The 17,793-nt window shown below is 39.7% G+C and overlaps 2 protein-coding genes across 2 annotated transcripts; both read left to right on the top strand.

Annotated features, from left to right (window-relative positions):
- The first annotated feature begins 1,488 nt into the window (after positions 1–1,488).
- Positions 1,489–6,828, top strand: LOC115678030 (U-box domain-containing protein 33-like). Its single transcript, XM_030601311.2, has 9 exons — positions 1,489–1,983; positions 3,037–3,113; positions 3,344–3,465; positions 3,824–3,928; positions 4,292–4,547; positions 4,673–4,810; positions 4,949–5,293; positions 5,637–6,317; positions 6,436–6,828. Exons 1-9 carry the CDS (start codon positions 1,806–1,808, stop codon positions 6,613–6,615), a joined length of 2,082 nt encoding a protein of 693 aa, XP_030457171.1. The 5' UTR covers positions 1,489–1,805; the 3' UTR covers positions 6,616–6,828.
- A 4,470-nt stretch (positions 6,829–11,298) lies between these two features.
- On the top strand, positions 11,299–17,729 carry LOC115678028 (U-box domain-containing protein 33-like). The gene is made up of 9 exons (XM_056318270.1): positions 11,299–11,639; positions 12,516–12,580; positions 13,319–13,440; positions 13,949–14,053; positions 14,520–14,748; positions 14,854–14,991; positions 15,557–15,946; positions 16,322–17,011; positions 17,279–17,729. Exons 1-9 carry the CDS (start codon positions 11,471–11,473, stop codon positions 17,462–17,464), a joined length of 2,094 nt encoding a protein of 697 aa, XP_056174245.1. The 5' UTR covers positions 11,299–11,470; the 3' UTR covers positions 17,465–17,729.
- The last annotated feature ends 64 nt before the right edge of the window (positions 17,730–17,793 follow it).

Here is a 17,793-nt window from a genome sequence, read left to right as displayed (position 1 = left end):
CCATCATCTACTTGAAATCATATGATAAAATACAATTAAAATTTTTTAATGAAGCCATTGATGTTTCCACTATAAATACGTAGATTATAGTAAAAAAATATTCAAGAGATATCGATTATTATTAATACTTCCTAGGAAGATTTCAAAACTCGAAATATGTTTCTCTTTTTTGTAAATTTATTTATACAATTTCTTTGTATTTTGCAATTTTTATTTATAGTTTCTTTTCCTTATTCAACTATTTGACAATTTTTTGCGCGAACGTACGCAAAGCGCACGCGCATCTGCCGGCACTATTAATTCCAAGTGCAATGTATATGAAATCTTTTAAAAATATCCTTTTGCAACATTGTGTAAGTCACACAAGAATCTCCATTCCATTTCATTCTCGCATTTTAGACTCCGTTTATTTCACGAAAAAAAAATGAATTGAAAAATATTTTTTTTAAAAATAATCACTTACAAAAATGAACGAATAAAAAAAGATTTTCATCGTCCACGTTGATAGTGAAACATTTTTCATCAACAGATTATTTCGAGCGATACAAGCGATTATTTTCAAGAAAATATTTTCTAAATCAATCACTTTTTCACGAAACAAATGGTCCCTTACTAAATAGAGGCACCAGAAACGACGGCACGTCTGTAAAGGATCTGCAATGCCGACCACTTTTCCGAAGGACGACTACCCAAATTGTCTGAGATCGAATTTTTTGGATGGAAAATCTCCATCAATGGAGGAAAAGAAGTATCAAAGATGAAGGGGCTAATACCACAAAAACCTTCAAATTAGTACACTCGTGACAAATTTACCCTAAACTAATTTTTTAACTACCAAAAACCCCAAACCGGTACACTCGTGATAAATTTACCTCCGTTAGTTTCCGTTAAATTTTATTGTCAAATTGCTAAATTAAATTACACGTGACAGTTGACGGACATACTGATTTTGGGTTTTACCCTTTGTTTGTCATAAATGTACTAATTTGTGATTTTTTTTTGTATTAATCTAATTTAACGGAACGTAAATTTATCGCAAATATATTAATTTTGGGTTATTTGTGATAAAAAAATTAATTTAAAATAAAATTGTTGTGAATGTACTAATACGGGCTTCGTGATATTAACCCAAGATTAAATGCGGGGTACAAAAGTGAAAAATAAAGCAGAGATACACCCCGCCACACACACACCCAAAGGAGACGGTAGGGGGAATGTTGATTTTCCCCACACTTCCCGAGCACCATGATGACGGACGACCGTTTCCCACTCCGTTTCCCCGAAAGCGGTGGCTTTTTCATGGCCTTTGCTTTCCTTTGGCCCATTGACTTGACAAAGACTTTGCAAACGACAAAAGAGAAAACAAGAGGAAACGAACGCCTCCTTCGGAAGTTCAACCCCACTTCGATTCTGTCATCTGGGTTACGTAAGGAAAGACCGACAAAGACAGACAGAGAGAGAGAGATGGAAGAGACAGCAGTTCTTTTGAGCACCATGGCACAGAGAGAGAGAGAGAGAGACACAGCAGTTCTTGAGACAGCAGTTCAGTTCTTTGAACACCTTGGCTAAGTTGGGCTTGCCAGAATTGCCCTCTTGAAGCTGATTGGACACCTCCCTCCCGTGCCCGAACACAGGGAGAGGCGCCGGTCCGTTAAAAGCGAACGAATTGGGAAGAAACTTCATCTGGGTCGTCGTCACTGGTTAGTGTCTCTCTTCTCCCAGGTGGAAGTTAGCTCTCTGCCCGCTTGCTCCTTCTTCTTATTCCCCCTGTTTCGGGTCGTGCGGCGGCGGCGGCGGCGGCTGCGATGGAGGGGGACGGCGGCGGAGGTGGATCGCCGGCGAGGGTGGTCAACGACCGGGTCTACGTCGCGGTGGGGAGGGACGTGCGGGAGAGCAAGCCGACCCTCTTGTGGGCGTTGGATAATTTCGGAGGCGACTTTCGCATCATCCATGTTCACCAGCCTCGTCAGATGAATCCATCTCGTAAGTGATCGGGTTCGAAGGTGGTGGCTTTGCCGAGTTAATCCATCTAATATACATTGTTCTTTTTACAATCGTTGATTGGCAGAACTGTGGAGGTGAACAGTGTCATGGCATGACTTTCCCATGGATCCTGACCCACAAAGTTTTTGTTTTTCCTGCTTTTCTTTTCAGTTTGCTGTGTATTACAAGGAGACACAGAACCATGTGCTCGGAATGTTGTGAATTTTCATATGGTTCGTTTTATGTCGGCTTGAATTTGCTTTTATGAGTTTTAGGGTCTCCTTGTAGGCTCAATCATGTTCCTGCAATGTTTGATACTCTGCTCGGTGGAAGCTTTCAAGCACACATGATAATCTGCTCGAGATTTTACTTATCTTTTATTGTCAAAGGGATGACTCTGTGTAATAATGATTATGGTAATTACTTCTCTTAATGTCATCGCTTGATCAGCTGAATCCATATGGTATATGTTGAAAGAGATTGCTTCGTTGTTTGTCAATTTCCTCAAAGGTGAGTACATTTATGTCAATGTGAAATCCTGTTTGAGTGAATTAAGAAGTGGAGACTTGGTAGTTTTCGGTTAGCTTTATTCATGGCCAATTTTTTTTTCTTTCTTTAATTTGGGTGCACCTGCTCTCTATCAGCAAGAAGATCTCCAATGATTTCAGGTGATAGTTTTGTGGGACTGCATTGAAGGAAGTTCATCTCTACCCAAGCCCATTATTGGACTTTATCGATAGATGGGTCGTTCATTGATTTTGGGTTAAAAATAGCTCACCACGAATCTTATATTTCCACCAATTTATGTTATGACTGCACGGTTGAATCTTGATTAGTTTACTACTTAGTATGATTGTCTGAAGGATGATGCATCTGCAAAATGGTTCGGGAGATAAGTTTTCTCTCACTCCTGAGAATGACCTACTCTAGAAATATAATATTTGAATGCTATCGAATTGCTAGTATTCCTTTCAAGTTCTAGTTAAAGTAATTTTCCTCTGCTATAGTTCTGTAACAATGGTTTCCTTTATGTGGTTGAACTCCGCTCCGCAGCACGTCCTCAAGAACTCGCAAGGCAAGAGATGGAAAGCATTCTGGCTGAGTACATTCACATGTGTGACCAAGCAGGGGTTAGTACCTTCCTTCTATAGTACACATTTGTTGCTTCTACAAATTACTATTGATTGCACTAAACTCTCTATTCTTTGTAAATAATTCGACCTGCGTGATGGGTGAATCTCTCATATCACGGTTATTTATTTTTACCTGAAGCAAAATTGCTAGAAGACTAGAACTACTGCCACCAAATAAAAATTTTCGGAGTGTATTTATGTGTGCGAACCGCCGTTTCTTTCTCCAGGTTCCTGCTAAGAAAAGATACGTTGAGACGCAAGATATAGGAAAAGGGATTGTGGAACTTATCGAGCTGCATGCCATTACGAAGCTTGTCATGGGAGCAGCTGCAAACAGACGCTATTTTGAGTAAGACCTAATCATGATTCATGATTGTATCTTTAATTAAATTACGGTACTTGGGCAGTACAAGCTAATCTGATATTTGCCTTGTCCTGGTCCTAGATTAAGGGTCCAACAGTACTCGGGCTTTGCTTAATGAGCTAGCATAGTTACTTATCTGAACGACCTACTAGGATTATCTTGACAGGCTAAACCTGGAATCCTGTATGTAATGAAGCAGCCAATTGTAATGATCACAGTTAGGTTGAGCTGTTTGCTTGGTAGTGTATTTTAAGTCGACAAATACATGTCTAAAGGTCTGTGTCCTTTTTCGTTTTCATTCGTATTCTCGAAATTGCTTGGTCATCTGCTTTTCATGATGCAGAGAGATGAGACAACTCACATCCACGAAAGCCAAATTTGTAAACCAGCATGCGCATCCATCTTGTCGTATTTGGTTTGTCTGCAATGGGAACCTAATCTGGTCAAGGTACGTGTGACTGCTTTTATTGAGGTGTAATTATGGAAAGCATGAAGACGATAAATTTCAGGGAACAAATTTTCAATGATTGTAAATGACTTTAGAAGTTTATATAAATTGATTTTCAAAGATTTTGGGTTTTTATTGTTAAATGAAAGTCAGATTCACTCCAAAGAGACCCTAAGTTTCCTGGGTTCGCATCTCCATTTGCTGATGGAAGCCATGGACATCCACTTCTTGAGGTTTCGGTTAAGGCTCTTTATGTACAGGAGTATATTGGAGATTGCTGCTTAAGCTATTTCTAAAATTCATGTCGAGCTTTAGTTGAACACAACCTTATCTCAGTAGATGTGACATACCAAATGTTTACAGGGAAGGTGATTTAAACACTTTTGATATGGACATCGCACCATCGGTATTACCTGGTGGTTCTGTTGGTGAATCTGGACACCAAAATATGAGGAGTCCTTCTCTTGGTTCGGTTCATTCAAGATCCAACTCTAGTGAAGTCGAAGATGATTTAGCTTTGGTTCGATATGAAAGGGGTGAGGGGAGCAACCACATTACTGAATCAAATTCAGTGCGTGCATATGAAGGCTACAGTCAAAATCAAAGTTATACTGGAAGGGTGAGAATTTTCTTTTCCTTTTTATACTGTACGCGTTCATAATTTATATACTACAGCTGGTGTTAGATAAATTACTTGGAGGGAAAATCTTTCTTATGAATGCAACGATGATTATCTCCTCTCAGGAAGGGAGTTATAGCGAGGATCTCTACAAACAACTTGACCAAGCATGTGAAGAAGTTGCGCGTGCAAAACGGGAGGCACTAGAAGAGTTGATCCGGCGTCAAAAAGCTGAGAAAACAGCGAATGATGCTACCCGCAAAGTAAAGTCCTTGTTATGAGGTCTTACTCGGTTGTCAGTTATATTGTTATGATGCAGCATGAATTATTGGGATAAAGCAATTCCGAAAGAATTTTGAAGCATTATTATGCAATCTGCTGATTTCCTTGCCTATTTGCAGCTTAAAGCACTTGAAAATGCATTCAATGAGGAGCTAAGAAGGAGGAAAGATCTTGAGGAATTGCTAGCAAAAGAAAAGGAAGCATTCGAACTGCTGAATAAACAGCATGAGGAACTACAGACGCTGAGCGAGGAACTCTTGGCTAACCAAACAAGCGAACCCTCAAGTGCACGTGGACAGGCGTTAATTTATGAGTTTTCGTTCTCAGAAATACAGGAAGCTACCGAGAGTTTTGATTCATCGTTAATGATTGAGGAAGGGGAGTATGGGAGCACTTACAAAGGTTCGCTTCATCACACGCCGGTGGCCATAAAGATGCTGCACCTCTGCAACTACCATCATGAGGTAAGGTGGTTGTGCATTATTGGAATTTCCTGGAAGGCGCGCCAAACAATTTAAATAAATTATTATTAGGGCAATGGCATTATGAAGTTGTCTAGGGAACCAGGAAAAGGTCAAGTGGCTGCAAAAACTTCAGAAGCTCGCTGGTGACTCTAACTCGCTTAAAGATAAATAATGTAATCTAAATCTTAAAACTTACTGGAGATCTGTTTATTGTTTTATTTGGGGACAAGTCTGATAAATGAATGATCAAGATATTTCTTTACTATGGTAATCTAGTAATCTTTGTCTTGTTAGCTGGGGTCATGTTGGGGTCACTCTCCCATAGTTGTCGGTTATGTTTCAGATTCAAGTTGCGACTAAGTCGAGGCATCCTAATTTGGTAAGCCTCATTGGAGTCTGCCCCGATGCTTCGGCTGCCATTTATGAATACCTCCCTAATGGCAGCCTTGAAGACCAACTCGGTGCCAGGGACAGCAGCAACCATCTATCTTGGCAAACTCGAATACATATTTGTGCAGATACATGTGCTGCACTTGTGTTTCTTCATTCTTGCTACGGTATGGTACATGGTGATCTGAAACCGGGAAATATTCTTCTTGACTCAAACTTCGTGGCCAAAATAACGAACTTTGGATTGCATTCTGCCCAGTCTCATTCCCCCACGACAGGAGAATTATCTTTTGCCTCTGATGTTTATTCATTTGGTAATGTGTTATTGCGGTTACTGACTGGGAGATCAGCCCTGAATTTAGATGAAGTGATGCAAACTGCATTAGATGTAGGGAATTTAAGTGTCGTGTTGGATCCTACAGCAGGGAACTGGCCATTCGAGCAAGCCAAGGAGCTGGCTCACCTGGCATTAAGTTGCCGTGACAGTGATAGCAATAATCGACCGTGTCTTAGGTCACAGGTGTGGCCGGTACTTGAAAGGATGCGAACCCGTTGTGAAGCCTCATTATCCAGTCGGTCTGGTCCAGAAGAGCCTGGCCAGCCTCCTCAATATTTCACTTGTCCTATCTCCCACGTGAGTCGGCTTATCAGTTTATCTCAGCATATACTATTCACTGTTTATATTGAATTTCCATATGTTGGCCCGAATTTGTTGATCATGATTAATGTACTTCATTTGACTGTGCGTTTAGGAAATCATGCGAGATCCTCATGTGGCGGCAGATGGTTTTACTTACGAAGCAGAGGCAATAAGGCTCTGGCTTAGAGACCACGATACTTCACCCATGACGAATCTTCAGCTTTCAAACCGTGGGCTTTTCCCGAATCAGACTGTCCGCTCAATGATTCAAGAGTGGCTGCAAAACCATTGATCCTTAATTTTGGCATGGAATTGTATCATAGGCGTTTTGGTTTCTAGGTCTTGGGTGTCGGTTTGACCACCTCGCATTTACCGTCTGTACATACCATGAGTGGATTTCTCAGTGTGCATATGCTACGAAATGTGCTTAGAATTGCATGAAATCTATTTCAACTGTATCTCCATATCACGTAATTTAACCATGATCTTGTTATCCTTCTTTGCACTCTTGATTAGCAATTCTGCAGTTCCTAGTTTCGTAAAGCTTCGGACAGCTCGATTATCTTCGTGACGGTTCAATGGCCGCGCACCTCATTGCTGATAGAATTCAAGTGCATTGCGACTATGCACTTACACCTCCAAGCGTTGTCTCATGATCTCTGTCTTATCTATCTTCATGTGTAATTTTCGCTTAAAGAAACTGTCGATGGTTTATTCCCCTTGAGCAGTAAATCATCTGCTATCGAACTCTTCGGACTAGCCTCGGTCCCCGAGCAGCCGAGACTGCTCACAAACGCTTGGTTAGTTTGAGTAGCTTGATAGCTCGACTCACGCCGTTCCTCGAACACCCTTCTAAATTTTCCGAAACATATCGAAATTGTTGTATATTGATGTGAGAGGACTTTTCTTCTGATTATATCATTTGTGGAGCATAATGCTTATGATACACTATACCCTCTTTGCTGACTATAAAAATCCAGTTCTGGGTTGGCCTTGGTTGATTCTGTTAATGGCCTTGTCACAAAAGCATCAGTGCTTCCATTGTCCTTACATTCCAGAACGCATGGTAGTCTCTCCTTCTTCTTTTTCATCTTTTCACGGCCCTAATTCCAGAAAAAAAATAAATCAACTTTATCTTGAGTGACAATTCTAGTTCGAACTCTTTTTTTGTCTCATAAAAAATTATAAATTTTCACTTAAATTCCAAATTTGAGCCGAACAACATAAAAATTTCACTTCACGGGGGTCAGATTTGGGACTCGAGTAAGAATTGGTGCTTTTTATTGAAACAAAAAAAAATTCAGATCAGAATTGTAACTCAAAATAAAGTTGATGCTTTTTTTTTAAATTAGCTCTCTTTTCACGTGATGTTTTTGAAACTCTTCTTATTCCTTTTTTTTTTCTTTTAACAGTAATGAATCCTTCGTAAAAGTTCATCCTCGAGGGGAAAATCGTCTCCAAGCTCTTTGCGTTTGGCAACACTTTATGAGAAAATGCAATAATTTTTGGCGAAGAGTTTTGGAGGGCCGTTTGGGAAATGCAATGCATTTCCAAAGGGGGAGTGTTCAGCATATGCTCCGCCCTGAGTTAATGAATTTTTCGAATTTCCAATCTCACCCTCGCTCACTAGTTATAATTTCAAATTTACTCTTTTTTTCAAAAATAGGGATAAATACTAGGAGTCCTAAAACTTATCACGAAAGTGCAACTAACTCCTAAACTTTAAAAAAATGCAATCAAATTCTAAAACTTTTAAAAAGTGCAATTGAATCCTAAAACTTATCATGAATTTACCCTTTTTTCCCTCTGCTTCATGAAAGTGCAATTGGGTCATAAGCAAACTCATTCTTTTTGTGCCTCCCGAATTTTTTCATATATTTTTTCATATTCATTTTACTAGAAGATGGCAAATTCATCAAAGAAAGAGGCACATTTGTAGGGGTGTGCAAAACTGGTTGCCCAAACTGGGAACCGCTCGAACCGGACCAGACTGGCCGGTTTGGTCTGATTCCTAAGAGTGTCAGTCCGATTCTCGGTTCCTAAAAGTGGAACCGATATCCAAGCGATCCGGTTCCCTGTTCCAAGGGGAACCGGACTAACTGGACTAGACCGACTAAATATACTTTTTTGTTGTGATTGTGTAGTTAGCAAGGGAAATATAATTCCAATTTTAGAACATATGTGTAGTCGGCAGGAACACAATTCTTCATCGCATTGGCTTGAATTACACGCTTGTTTTTGTGATTATGTGTAGAAGGCATAGGAAACACAATTCCAGTTTCAAAATATATTGTATTAAGTAGGGAAAAAAAAAGTGACTGGTTCCATTAGACAGGATCAGAACCGGATCGAACCAGGAACTGATCACCCTTACACATTCGAGTCCTGAAGATATAGAAACTTTTTGTAAGCTGCGCACTGAAGCAACCAACAAAAGGGATAGATATAGTCATAATTAACAAATTGGAGGAGCTGAGAGGCAAAAAGCACAATAGAATTTAAATGAAGAGTAAGTGGGATGATCTTAAAGAAGAATACAAAAAATTGAAAGCAATTGCTTCTCGAGGAAACATGAATAAGATGGGATCTAAGAAAGAAAATCATCGATGCGAGCGATGAATAGTGGAAGCAATTTATAGGTAATTATTATTTAATAGATGTCAGATATTCAAATATCACAGTTTATTTAGGGTCATATAAAGAAGTTAGATATTATTTCCCAGAGGTTTGATGAGATCCTGCATCTACAAGCTATTAAAAAGTATTCAACCGTGCCCATTTTTCATTGCGATTAGAAATTGAGCGAGTGTTTGGTATATTGAAAAGGAAGTGAAAGTAAAGAATATGCCATAATCCACTTTAATATGAGTTTTTTTCCATTTGGTTTTTTGTGATCTAAAAAGAAACATGACTTTTTTATTTATAAATTTGTTACTATGCTACCGTTATACTATTCTCAACATTTAAATGGTAAAAGGTTGCTAATCATCTTTTTTGGGAAAATACCACCAAAAACTCCAAACTATGTCACTTGTGACAAATTTATCCTGAACCTTTTTTTGTGATACGAAAAACCCCAAACTGTGCCACTTGTGACAAATTTACCCTGAACTTTTTTTTATGACACGAAAAACCCCAAACTATGTCACCTGTGACACATTTACCCCACAATACTTTGGCCCATGGACATCTTCGTCTTTTTCCTTTTTCTTTTTTTTTTTCTCTCTTCCCCGGCTAGGGCTGCCTTCATCAGATCCGGCAAGGGCGACTTTGCCCGACTCAGGCAAGGGTTGCCCTCGGCCGCCCAGGAGAGGGAGACGCTCGCCCGATGCCGGGCAGCCCTCGCCGGGGAAGAGAGAAAAAAAGAAAAAAAAAAGAAAAAGAAAAAAGACGAAAATGCCCATGGGCCAAAGTATTGTAGGGTAAATGTGTCACAGGTGACATAGTTTGGCGTTTTTCGTGTCATAAAAAAAGTTTAGGGTAAATTTGTCACAAGTGGCATAGTTTGTAATTTTTCGTGTTACAAAAAAAAATTCAGGGTAAATTTGTCACAAGTGGCATAGTTTTGGATTTTTTGTGGTATTTTCCCTTTTTTTGGTGGGCAAGAGTCATAAAAAATCACAAATACTGTGATATATTTACCCTAAATCTTTTTCTATGACACAAAAAATTCTAAACTTGTATTTTGTGACACATTTACCTTCCGTCAAAGTTTCGTGAAGAATTACTATTAGAAATCTGCCTATATTAATGCTGGAAAGCAAATATTGTTGACATGATGTTCATGTAGCTTTAAGTAAAATAAAAAACGACGTTGTTTTAATTGAAAAATTATTTGACGAAACTTTGATAGAGGCTAAATGCATCACATTGGTACACTTATGGGGTTTTTTCAAATCACGAGAAAAATTTTAGGGCAACGGGAGGCATATTTTAGGATTTTTTATGTCACAAAAAAAGATTTCGGGTAATTGGATCACGGTGAGCATAATTTGATATTTTTTGTAACTTTTTCCCTTAAATTTTTCAATCTCAAACTTATTAAAAATTAAAAAGCTTAAATTGGTCATTTCCACCGGATGTCTCTCTCACAAACTTATTTCCCAACGCGCTTTTCAACTACGGTTCATCAAATAGTTTTTACTTTTCATGAAAAATCTTCCAATCTAAGCTAAGATGCTTTGCATTTATTCAAAGGTTTTTTTCCCTAAAGGCTCTTTCAAATGCAGCCTAAGAAAAACGATCATGAAAATAAGAGCGAGGGAATAAAACGGGACCCATTTTCCACTTTTTTGTGATCGAATACAAGGGAAAAAAGGCCACGTTAGGTTCTATATCCCTATCAATCAAATCAATCCATCTTTATGCTTGCACCCATATTTTTTTTGGGTACTATAATAGTAACTCATGGAGTGGTCTATCATAAAATTGCCCATATTATATAACTCTTCGTAGCTACCCCAAGTTACGAAATCACATCATTTTCTCAAACTTTCAATTTTACTAACAGTTCACGGGAAGGCTTGGCACCTCAATATTGGCTCTTTCTCACTTGGGGCTATAGTTCACCTATTGAAGCTGTACGTGAGCTGATTCAGAACGTTGTGAAGGGCCTTAGAGCATCGAGAGGACCTTTTCCTAGTACGAGAAGACCGGAAAGAACACACACTTTTGATACACCAGTTTTCATGCCCACGTACGTATGAGCGTAATTTTGCGGGATCGTTGCCAAATACGCGCATAACCCGACCTCCCGACACGTTAAACCTCGGAAAAATATGAAAAATTTCTGCAAGTGGCCGCCCATTGACTACGGCCAAGACCTGGGAAAAAGGAACCACCTTTTTCCCAGATTCTTTCTTTGTTGGACCTTCCTTCAGAAGTTACCACTGTGAGCGTGGGAGAGAGAGAGATATATATATATATATATATATATATATATATGTGTGTGTGTGTGTGTGTGTGTGTGTGTGTGTGTAGATAACGATCAGCAGAAGCCGAGGCGTTTTCTCGTTACTGGGTTCTTTCCCGTTCCGCTCAGTCAGCCAGCCAGCACACACCCGCCGAAGCACACGCCTGGTCTCCGATCAGCGGGCGCGGGATCACGCCGTACGAGCTCGGTGCGCTCGCTCACGACGACGACGACGATGGCGAGCAGGGACGAGGGTTCGTCGTCTGGAGTGGTGTTGGGGAACGTGTACGTCGCGGTGGGGAGCGACGGCGCGGAGAGCATGACGACTCTCTTGTGGGCACTTCAGAACTTCGGAGTCGAGTTCAAGTATTGCATCCTACATGTCCGTCAGCTCGACCCACCTGGTAATTTCTGTGTCCCGTGAGCTGAAAAGGATGCTTCTTTGGAGATTTTAAGCTCCGTCTCTGTTTCTGTTGTTGGGTCCCTTCTGGGTCGATCGAGATTGCAGGGCTCGAAGTTCAGATGTGACGGGTGAAATAAATTTGCAATGCAAGCATTAGCTGTTGACCTTGACCCCCTTAGCTCTTGTTCCTTTCCATGTACATTATTGACGAGACGAAACCGTCAAGCCAATTTCATTTTCCAAATGTTGTCTTGCTTGAAGAAGTACGCGCTACACATGACAGCATTTGGAGATATGCAGGAGTTGGAGCCTGCTGTAAAATGGACTCTGTTGTAGCATACTTGGGTTGCATTTGATCATTTTTGTGAATAAAACTTTCTTGCTTACTTAGCAAAAGGAAAACAAAAAGTAATGGGATTGAGATATTGATATGGCTGCTTGGAGGTTGATCTTTCTGCGGTTTCTTGTGGCAGATGTCTGCTGGTAGCAGGGATAATCTTGAATTGGTGAAGAACTTTGTTCGCGCGTCTCTTGCATCTAAAAGCGAGTGCGGGTTTTTTTATCATATGTGCAAACTATTAGACATCATTTATAGATGGGTGGTCATACAATTTTGAATATGATGATAACAAATGGCATCATGTTCGTCTTCATCTCAAATGCGGTTTTTTTGGCGCACTTCCAAAATGATTCATGAGATAAATATGCTTTGCTGTATGTCTAGACTGACCACTTATCGTTCTCTTTAAGAAATTGAGAGCAGCATTTTGATTTGTGATTTGCATTGCTAGTAGTCTTTCCAGTTAGTACTTTTTGCCTTCTGCAGTAATTATTCAACAGAAGTTTTTTCTTTGTTTGCAATTGGTGAAATCTCCAGAATTTGCAAGGCAGAATATGAACGACATTCTGGATGCATACATTCAAATGTGTAACCAAGCAAAGGTTCGTTCCTGAAATCGGTTTATTTTTTTGTCAACAGTTTTATAGGGACTTTTTCTGTTTGCCAAATTAGATTGAGTTAACATAGGGACTTCATTGCACCAATTTTACAAGTTTTAGGACTTATTGCACTATCTGAAAGTTTTAGAACTCGATTGCACTTTCATGACAAGTTTTTAGACTTTTGTTGCAATTATCTTGAGGAAAGACATTGTATGAAAGTTTTAGAATTGATTGCACTTTCATGACAAGGTTTTGGACTTTTGGTGCAATTATCTTGACGAAAGACATTGTAAACTCTCGCTTTATTGAGTTTATATGAAAGATGAGACGATTTCTTTTGATCTCGAACTGATTGTCTTGACTTCTCAGCGGACTCCATTACCATTGGTTCCTTTTGGATTCAATGGTTTAGAAATTTCAAACTAGTGAGGTTGAGTGATTTCTGTCAGTACCCTTTGTAGATGAGAACATTTTGACATTGAGAAGGTTCGCAATCATATCTAAGTGGAAATCGTGGACAATTATGCATTCACAAATCCTAATGAGAGTCCATCGTTGGGAAGTTTTTGAAAGCAAATCCTTTGCCTAGAATATTTTCCTTCCAGATTGTCATTGCTTATTATGCCACCTTGAAAGGAATCTTGAGAACGAATACAATCAAACCATCGGAACCATTATTTTTATTACTTAGTCCTGATTCTTGTTACTTGTGCTTCCCAAATGCTGCTTCTATGCCAGGTTTCTTCGATGAAAATATATGCTGAGATGCAGGATGTAGGGCAAGGGATTGTGGAACTTGTTGAGCAGCATTGCATCAGGAAGCTCGTTATGGGAGCAGCAGCACATAGTCACTATATTGAGTAATAACCTATGGCTTATCTTTATTCACAATAGCGGACTGATTAATGCTCATTAAATTATGGACTTAATGGAGGGTTTTGTTTTGGGATGCAATGTTTTATTCACTTGACTGGTGTCACCGATGCTTTAATGCATGCAAAATCTTGGACAAATGCTGCATAGGTTCTCATATTCTGCTAAATGAGTCAGTGAATGAGCAGAAACCATTGCATTGAAAATCTTTGCCGCGCCTAGATTCTAAATAACTAATATGTCTAACAAAGTGGCCGGAAAGAGATCTATTTATGAGTTCTTTTATCCACTGAGTGTTTAGTTTGGCTAGTTGTTTGTTTGTTGATCCTTTTTCTTACTACTGCTTATGGTAAAAGTCTGCCCATTTTAGATGATGGCTACTTAGCTCAAGCTCTCGTGTTACTTGATGTAATTATGGAGTTGACTATCAAGATGTTTTACTGAGATGATTGCTATATTTTCACTCCTTTATTGAAATAAATATTGAACCTGTAGGGGCATGACACAGCTTAAATCTACAAAAGCAATGTTTGTGAACCAGCATGCTCATCCATCCTGTGAAATTTGGTTTATCTGCAGAGACTATCCAGTTTACTTGAGGTATGCATAACAATGCTGAACTTTCACTGCCAGATATTGAGATATCTTGAAGAGTTGAACAGTCAAGCTTTTCACATTTTCTTTCAACGCATTTGATTGTGGTGCTTTATTATTAAATTTTTTGGCATAATGTCCAACATGGTATCGGAAATTGGGTTTTCGAACCCCGTTTCCTGTCCAATTGGCTTATGGGGATGAATCGAGGGCTTAGAATCCATCCGTGTTTCTTGGAAGTACTAAGATCGATTTCATATCATTGACCAAACTTTATGAGTTTTAAAATTTTTCCAGAAGAAACTTATGAGTCGACTTGGTATATAATATAAATTTAGCATCTGGCTCTAAGTAAGGCCTCCCCATGTAGGATTATATCAGAGATTGCTGCTTAAGTTTATTCTGCAACTTCTGACCGACTTAAAGTGAATATGTCATGAAGCTAATGCAAATTGCTAAATCTGAATGTCAGGGAAAGTAGGTCAAGCACCTCTTATCCGTATATTGCGACATCGTCAGAACCAGTGAGCTCCTTTGTCCAATCTGGACAGAGTACTCTGGGTTCAGATAACTCTGCATCTGACTCTAGCGAAGTTGTAGATAATCTAGCCTTGGTTCAGTTTGATGGACTTGAAAGGAGTGACCATAGCTCAGAAACAAATCCGGTGCCTGCTGTTCATCAACCTCCATCTAGTGCAGCGGTAAGGAAAAAAACCTCTCTACTCTCTTATTCGGCTGTTCTTCTATTCAAGTTAATTAGCTGGTTTCATAGGTAGCGTAACCCAAATATATTTATTTCCCAACAGGAAAGAAGTAACGGTGAGGAACTCTGTGAACAACTTGACAGAGCAATGTCAGAGGTCACAAAGGCAAAAAGGGAGGCACTCGAAGAGTTGATTCGCCGTCATAAAGCTGAAAAGGCTGCAATTGAGGCTAAACGCAAAGTAAACTTCTTGATTTGAAATCTTAGGATGATTCCTATGTAGAAACATGTTAACACAACTAGGCACCATGAGTTCTTTTAATGTTTTTTTTTTTAAATTTCAAGTGTGGTGCTTGCCATGGCTATGTTTTAAATAGGGAGTATATATGCGTGAAAATCTGGGAGTTTTTCCTAGAGCAGTGATGGTGAAGATACTGCATATTCATTTTAGTTTCTAAATTGTTACCGTCAGTCCATGTGTGGATTGGGAAACCTAGAATCTAGATTACAGAGTGCAGAATGTGCGGACAACGAATTTAACTTGTTTTGAAGATTAATTAACCTTTCGATTCCTTTTCAGTTGGAACTTTAAAAGGAGCATCGACATAATTTCTACCATTTGAGCAGAGTTTGTCCTTTACGCTGATGTACTCCTTTTTTGTCAAGGATTAATTTAGATGATTTGAAGCTATTAAAGCATCAACTTCACTCTCAACAATCTTATGACTTGCACTAAAGTTTTGGATACAGTATTGGAAGTGTTACTTATTTTCTTGGATTTTTCCAATGTCACTGCCTATTTACAGGTTGGTGCACTTGAGAGCTTACACGCCGAGGAATTAAGTCGGAGGATTAATCTTGAGGAGATGCTAGAGAAAGAAAGGGAGAGATGCAAAATGATTGAGAATGAGAGAAACGACCTACAAATGCTGTTTGAAAATGCACTTAAAGCTAATGAGGAGCTGTCAGCAAACCAAGCAAGTGAACCCTCAAGTTTGAACTTGCAGGATCAGGAAGTCGTTACCAAGTTTTCTTTCTCAGAAATTCAGGAAGCTACGGAGAATTTCGATCCTTCCTCAAAAATAGAGGAAGGGGATTATGGAAGCACTTATAAAGGTTTTCTTCGTCATACCCGAGTGGCCATAAAGATGATGTGTTCTGATAGCTCACATGGCCCATCACAGTACCATCAGGAGGTGAGGTACTCGTAGTTTAATTGTATTTCCTCAAAAATTGCATACCCTCCAATTTGAATGAGATTATCTCTGGATGATGGTGCTAAAAAGTTGTCTAAGAAATAGTTGAAGGCCCCTGCGTAGTAAGGACTTTGCGCATATGCATGCCTACGTGATTGCTAGAAACTTTTTGAAACATGTAACCTAAATTGTAAATTTGCTAGCACATTTGCCTCTTTTTTGTTTTATTCAAGCAGAAGTTGAAGAGATTAAAGATCAGGTGAATATGACTATATTTCTTAAAGAAATGTGATTACACAGGCTTTACTCAATTTTCTGTTTTATTTACTGAGATATTGAAGTAGGCATTGATGTCATTATGGGCTGCTGTTTCAGGTTCACATTGCGAGCATGTTGAGGCATCCAAATTTGGTCACCCTCATTGGGGTTTGTCCGGGAGATTGGGCTCTCATCTACGAGAATCTCCCAAATGGTAACCTCGAAGACCGGCTAAGCTGTAGAGATAACGCTGCCCCCCTATCATGGCAAACAAGGTTACAGATATGTAGAGATACGTGTGCTGCACTTATTTATTTGCACTCCTTTAAACCTCGTGGGATAGCTCATGGTGATCTAACACCCCGAAATATTCTTCTCGATGCCAACTTCGTGGCTAAACTGAGTGACTTTGGATCACACGACGTGCTTTTTAGTTCCGGTACAACAGGAGACTTTTCTGCTGTGTCAGATGTTTATTCATTTGGGGTTGTACTATTGCGGTTACTTACTGGTCAAGCGGCATTGAATTTAGACGAGATTGTGCAAAATGCGTTGGATGATGATGAGTTAGATGCCGCATTGGATCAAACAGCAGGGCAATGGCCTCTTGAGCAGGTCACAGAGCTGGCACGCCTAGCTTTGAGTTGCTGTGAGATAGATACAAGCAACCGACCGGATCTTCGGTCAGAGGTGTGGCCACTGCTTGAACAAATCCCAACACTATGTGAACGAGCGTCATCATCTGATCGTTCTCCTGGTGAAGAGCATACCCAGCCTCCTTCGTATTTCCTTTGTCCAATAAAACATGTAAGTTGCTACTTCTTTCATTCTGCGGTAGTCATTGCCTATGCTCATCTTCACAAATCCGAACACAGCTGGAAAGTACGCGCTCGCCTTAATTATCTTACAGGAGAAAACGTGACGGAACTTGTCATACCAGCTCAGTTTGTTACATCAGCAACAGGACTTGTCCTGGCACCTTGTGATCCAATTCATATATAGTGGCATAGGTTCAACATGATCTCGCCGTTTTGAATTCTTGAAGGACTTTTGAGTCGACAGTGCTTTTTGCAGGAGATTATGGAAGACCCTCTTGTGGCGGCGGATGGCTATACATATGAAGCGGAGGCGATAAGGGAATGGCTGAACGGCCACAACACTTCGCCCATGACGAATCTTCGGCTCGAGAACTTAAATCTCGTGTCGAATAGGATTGTCCGGTCGGCTATTCGAGAATGGCTTCAGAGCAATGAAAGCTAAATAATGTGGTCTGTCAAACAGCAAAATCTCTGTACAGTCGTGTGCTGCTAACTAAAAGGGGTCTGTCAAACAGCAAAATCTCTGTACGGTTATGCTGCTCCGGTGGGGCTTTTCTTGTACATATACATTCCGGGAGCAGGAGTGATATACGTAAGAGCATAGGCGCGTGAGTTAAACACGAGGTTATGGTAGTAATTTCGTGGCAGCAAGCCTGTTTGTTTACACTTAGAACAGGGATAATTACATAAATAGTCTGTGAATTTTAGCTCAACGTGCAAAATCAATCACAAATATTTTAATTTGTTTAATATGATTTTTGAATTTTGGGT

This window comes from Syzygium oleosum, unplaced genomic scaffold, assembly GCF_021117445.2.
Source record: "Syzygium oleosum isolate NSW1041296 unplaced genomic scaffold, Sole_v2.1 Sole_v2.15, whole genome shotgun sequence".
NCBI classification, from domain to species: Eukaryota; Viridiplantae; Streptophyta; class Magnoliopsida; order Myrtales; family Myrtaceae; genus Syzygium; species Syzygium oleosum.
The sequence above is the reverse complement of the archived record's forward strand: the minus strand, read 5'-3'. Positions and strand labels throughout refer to the sequence as shown.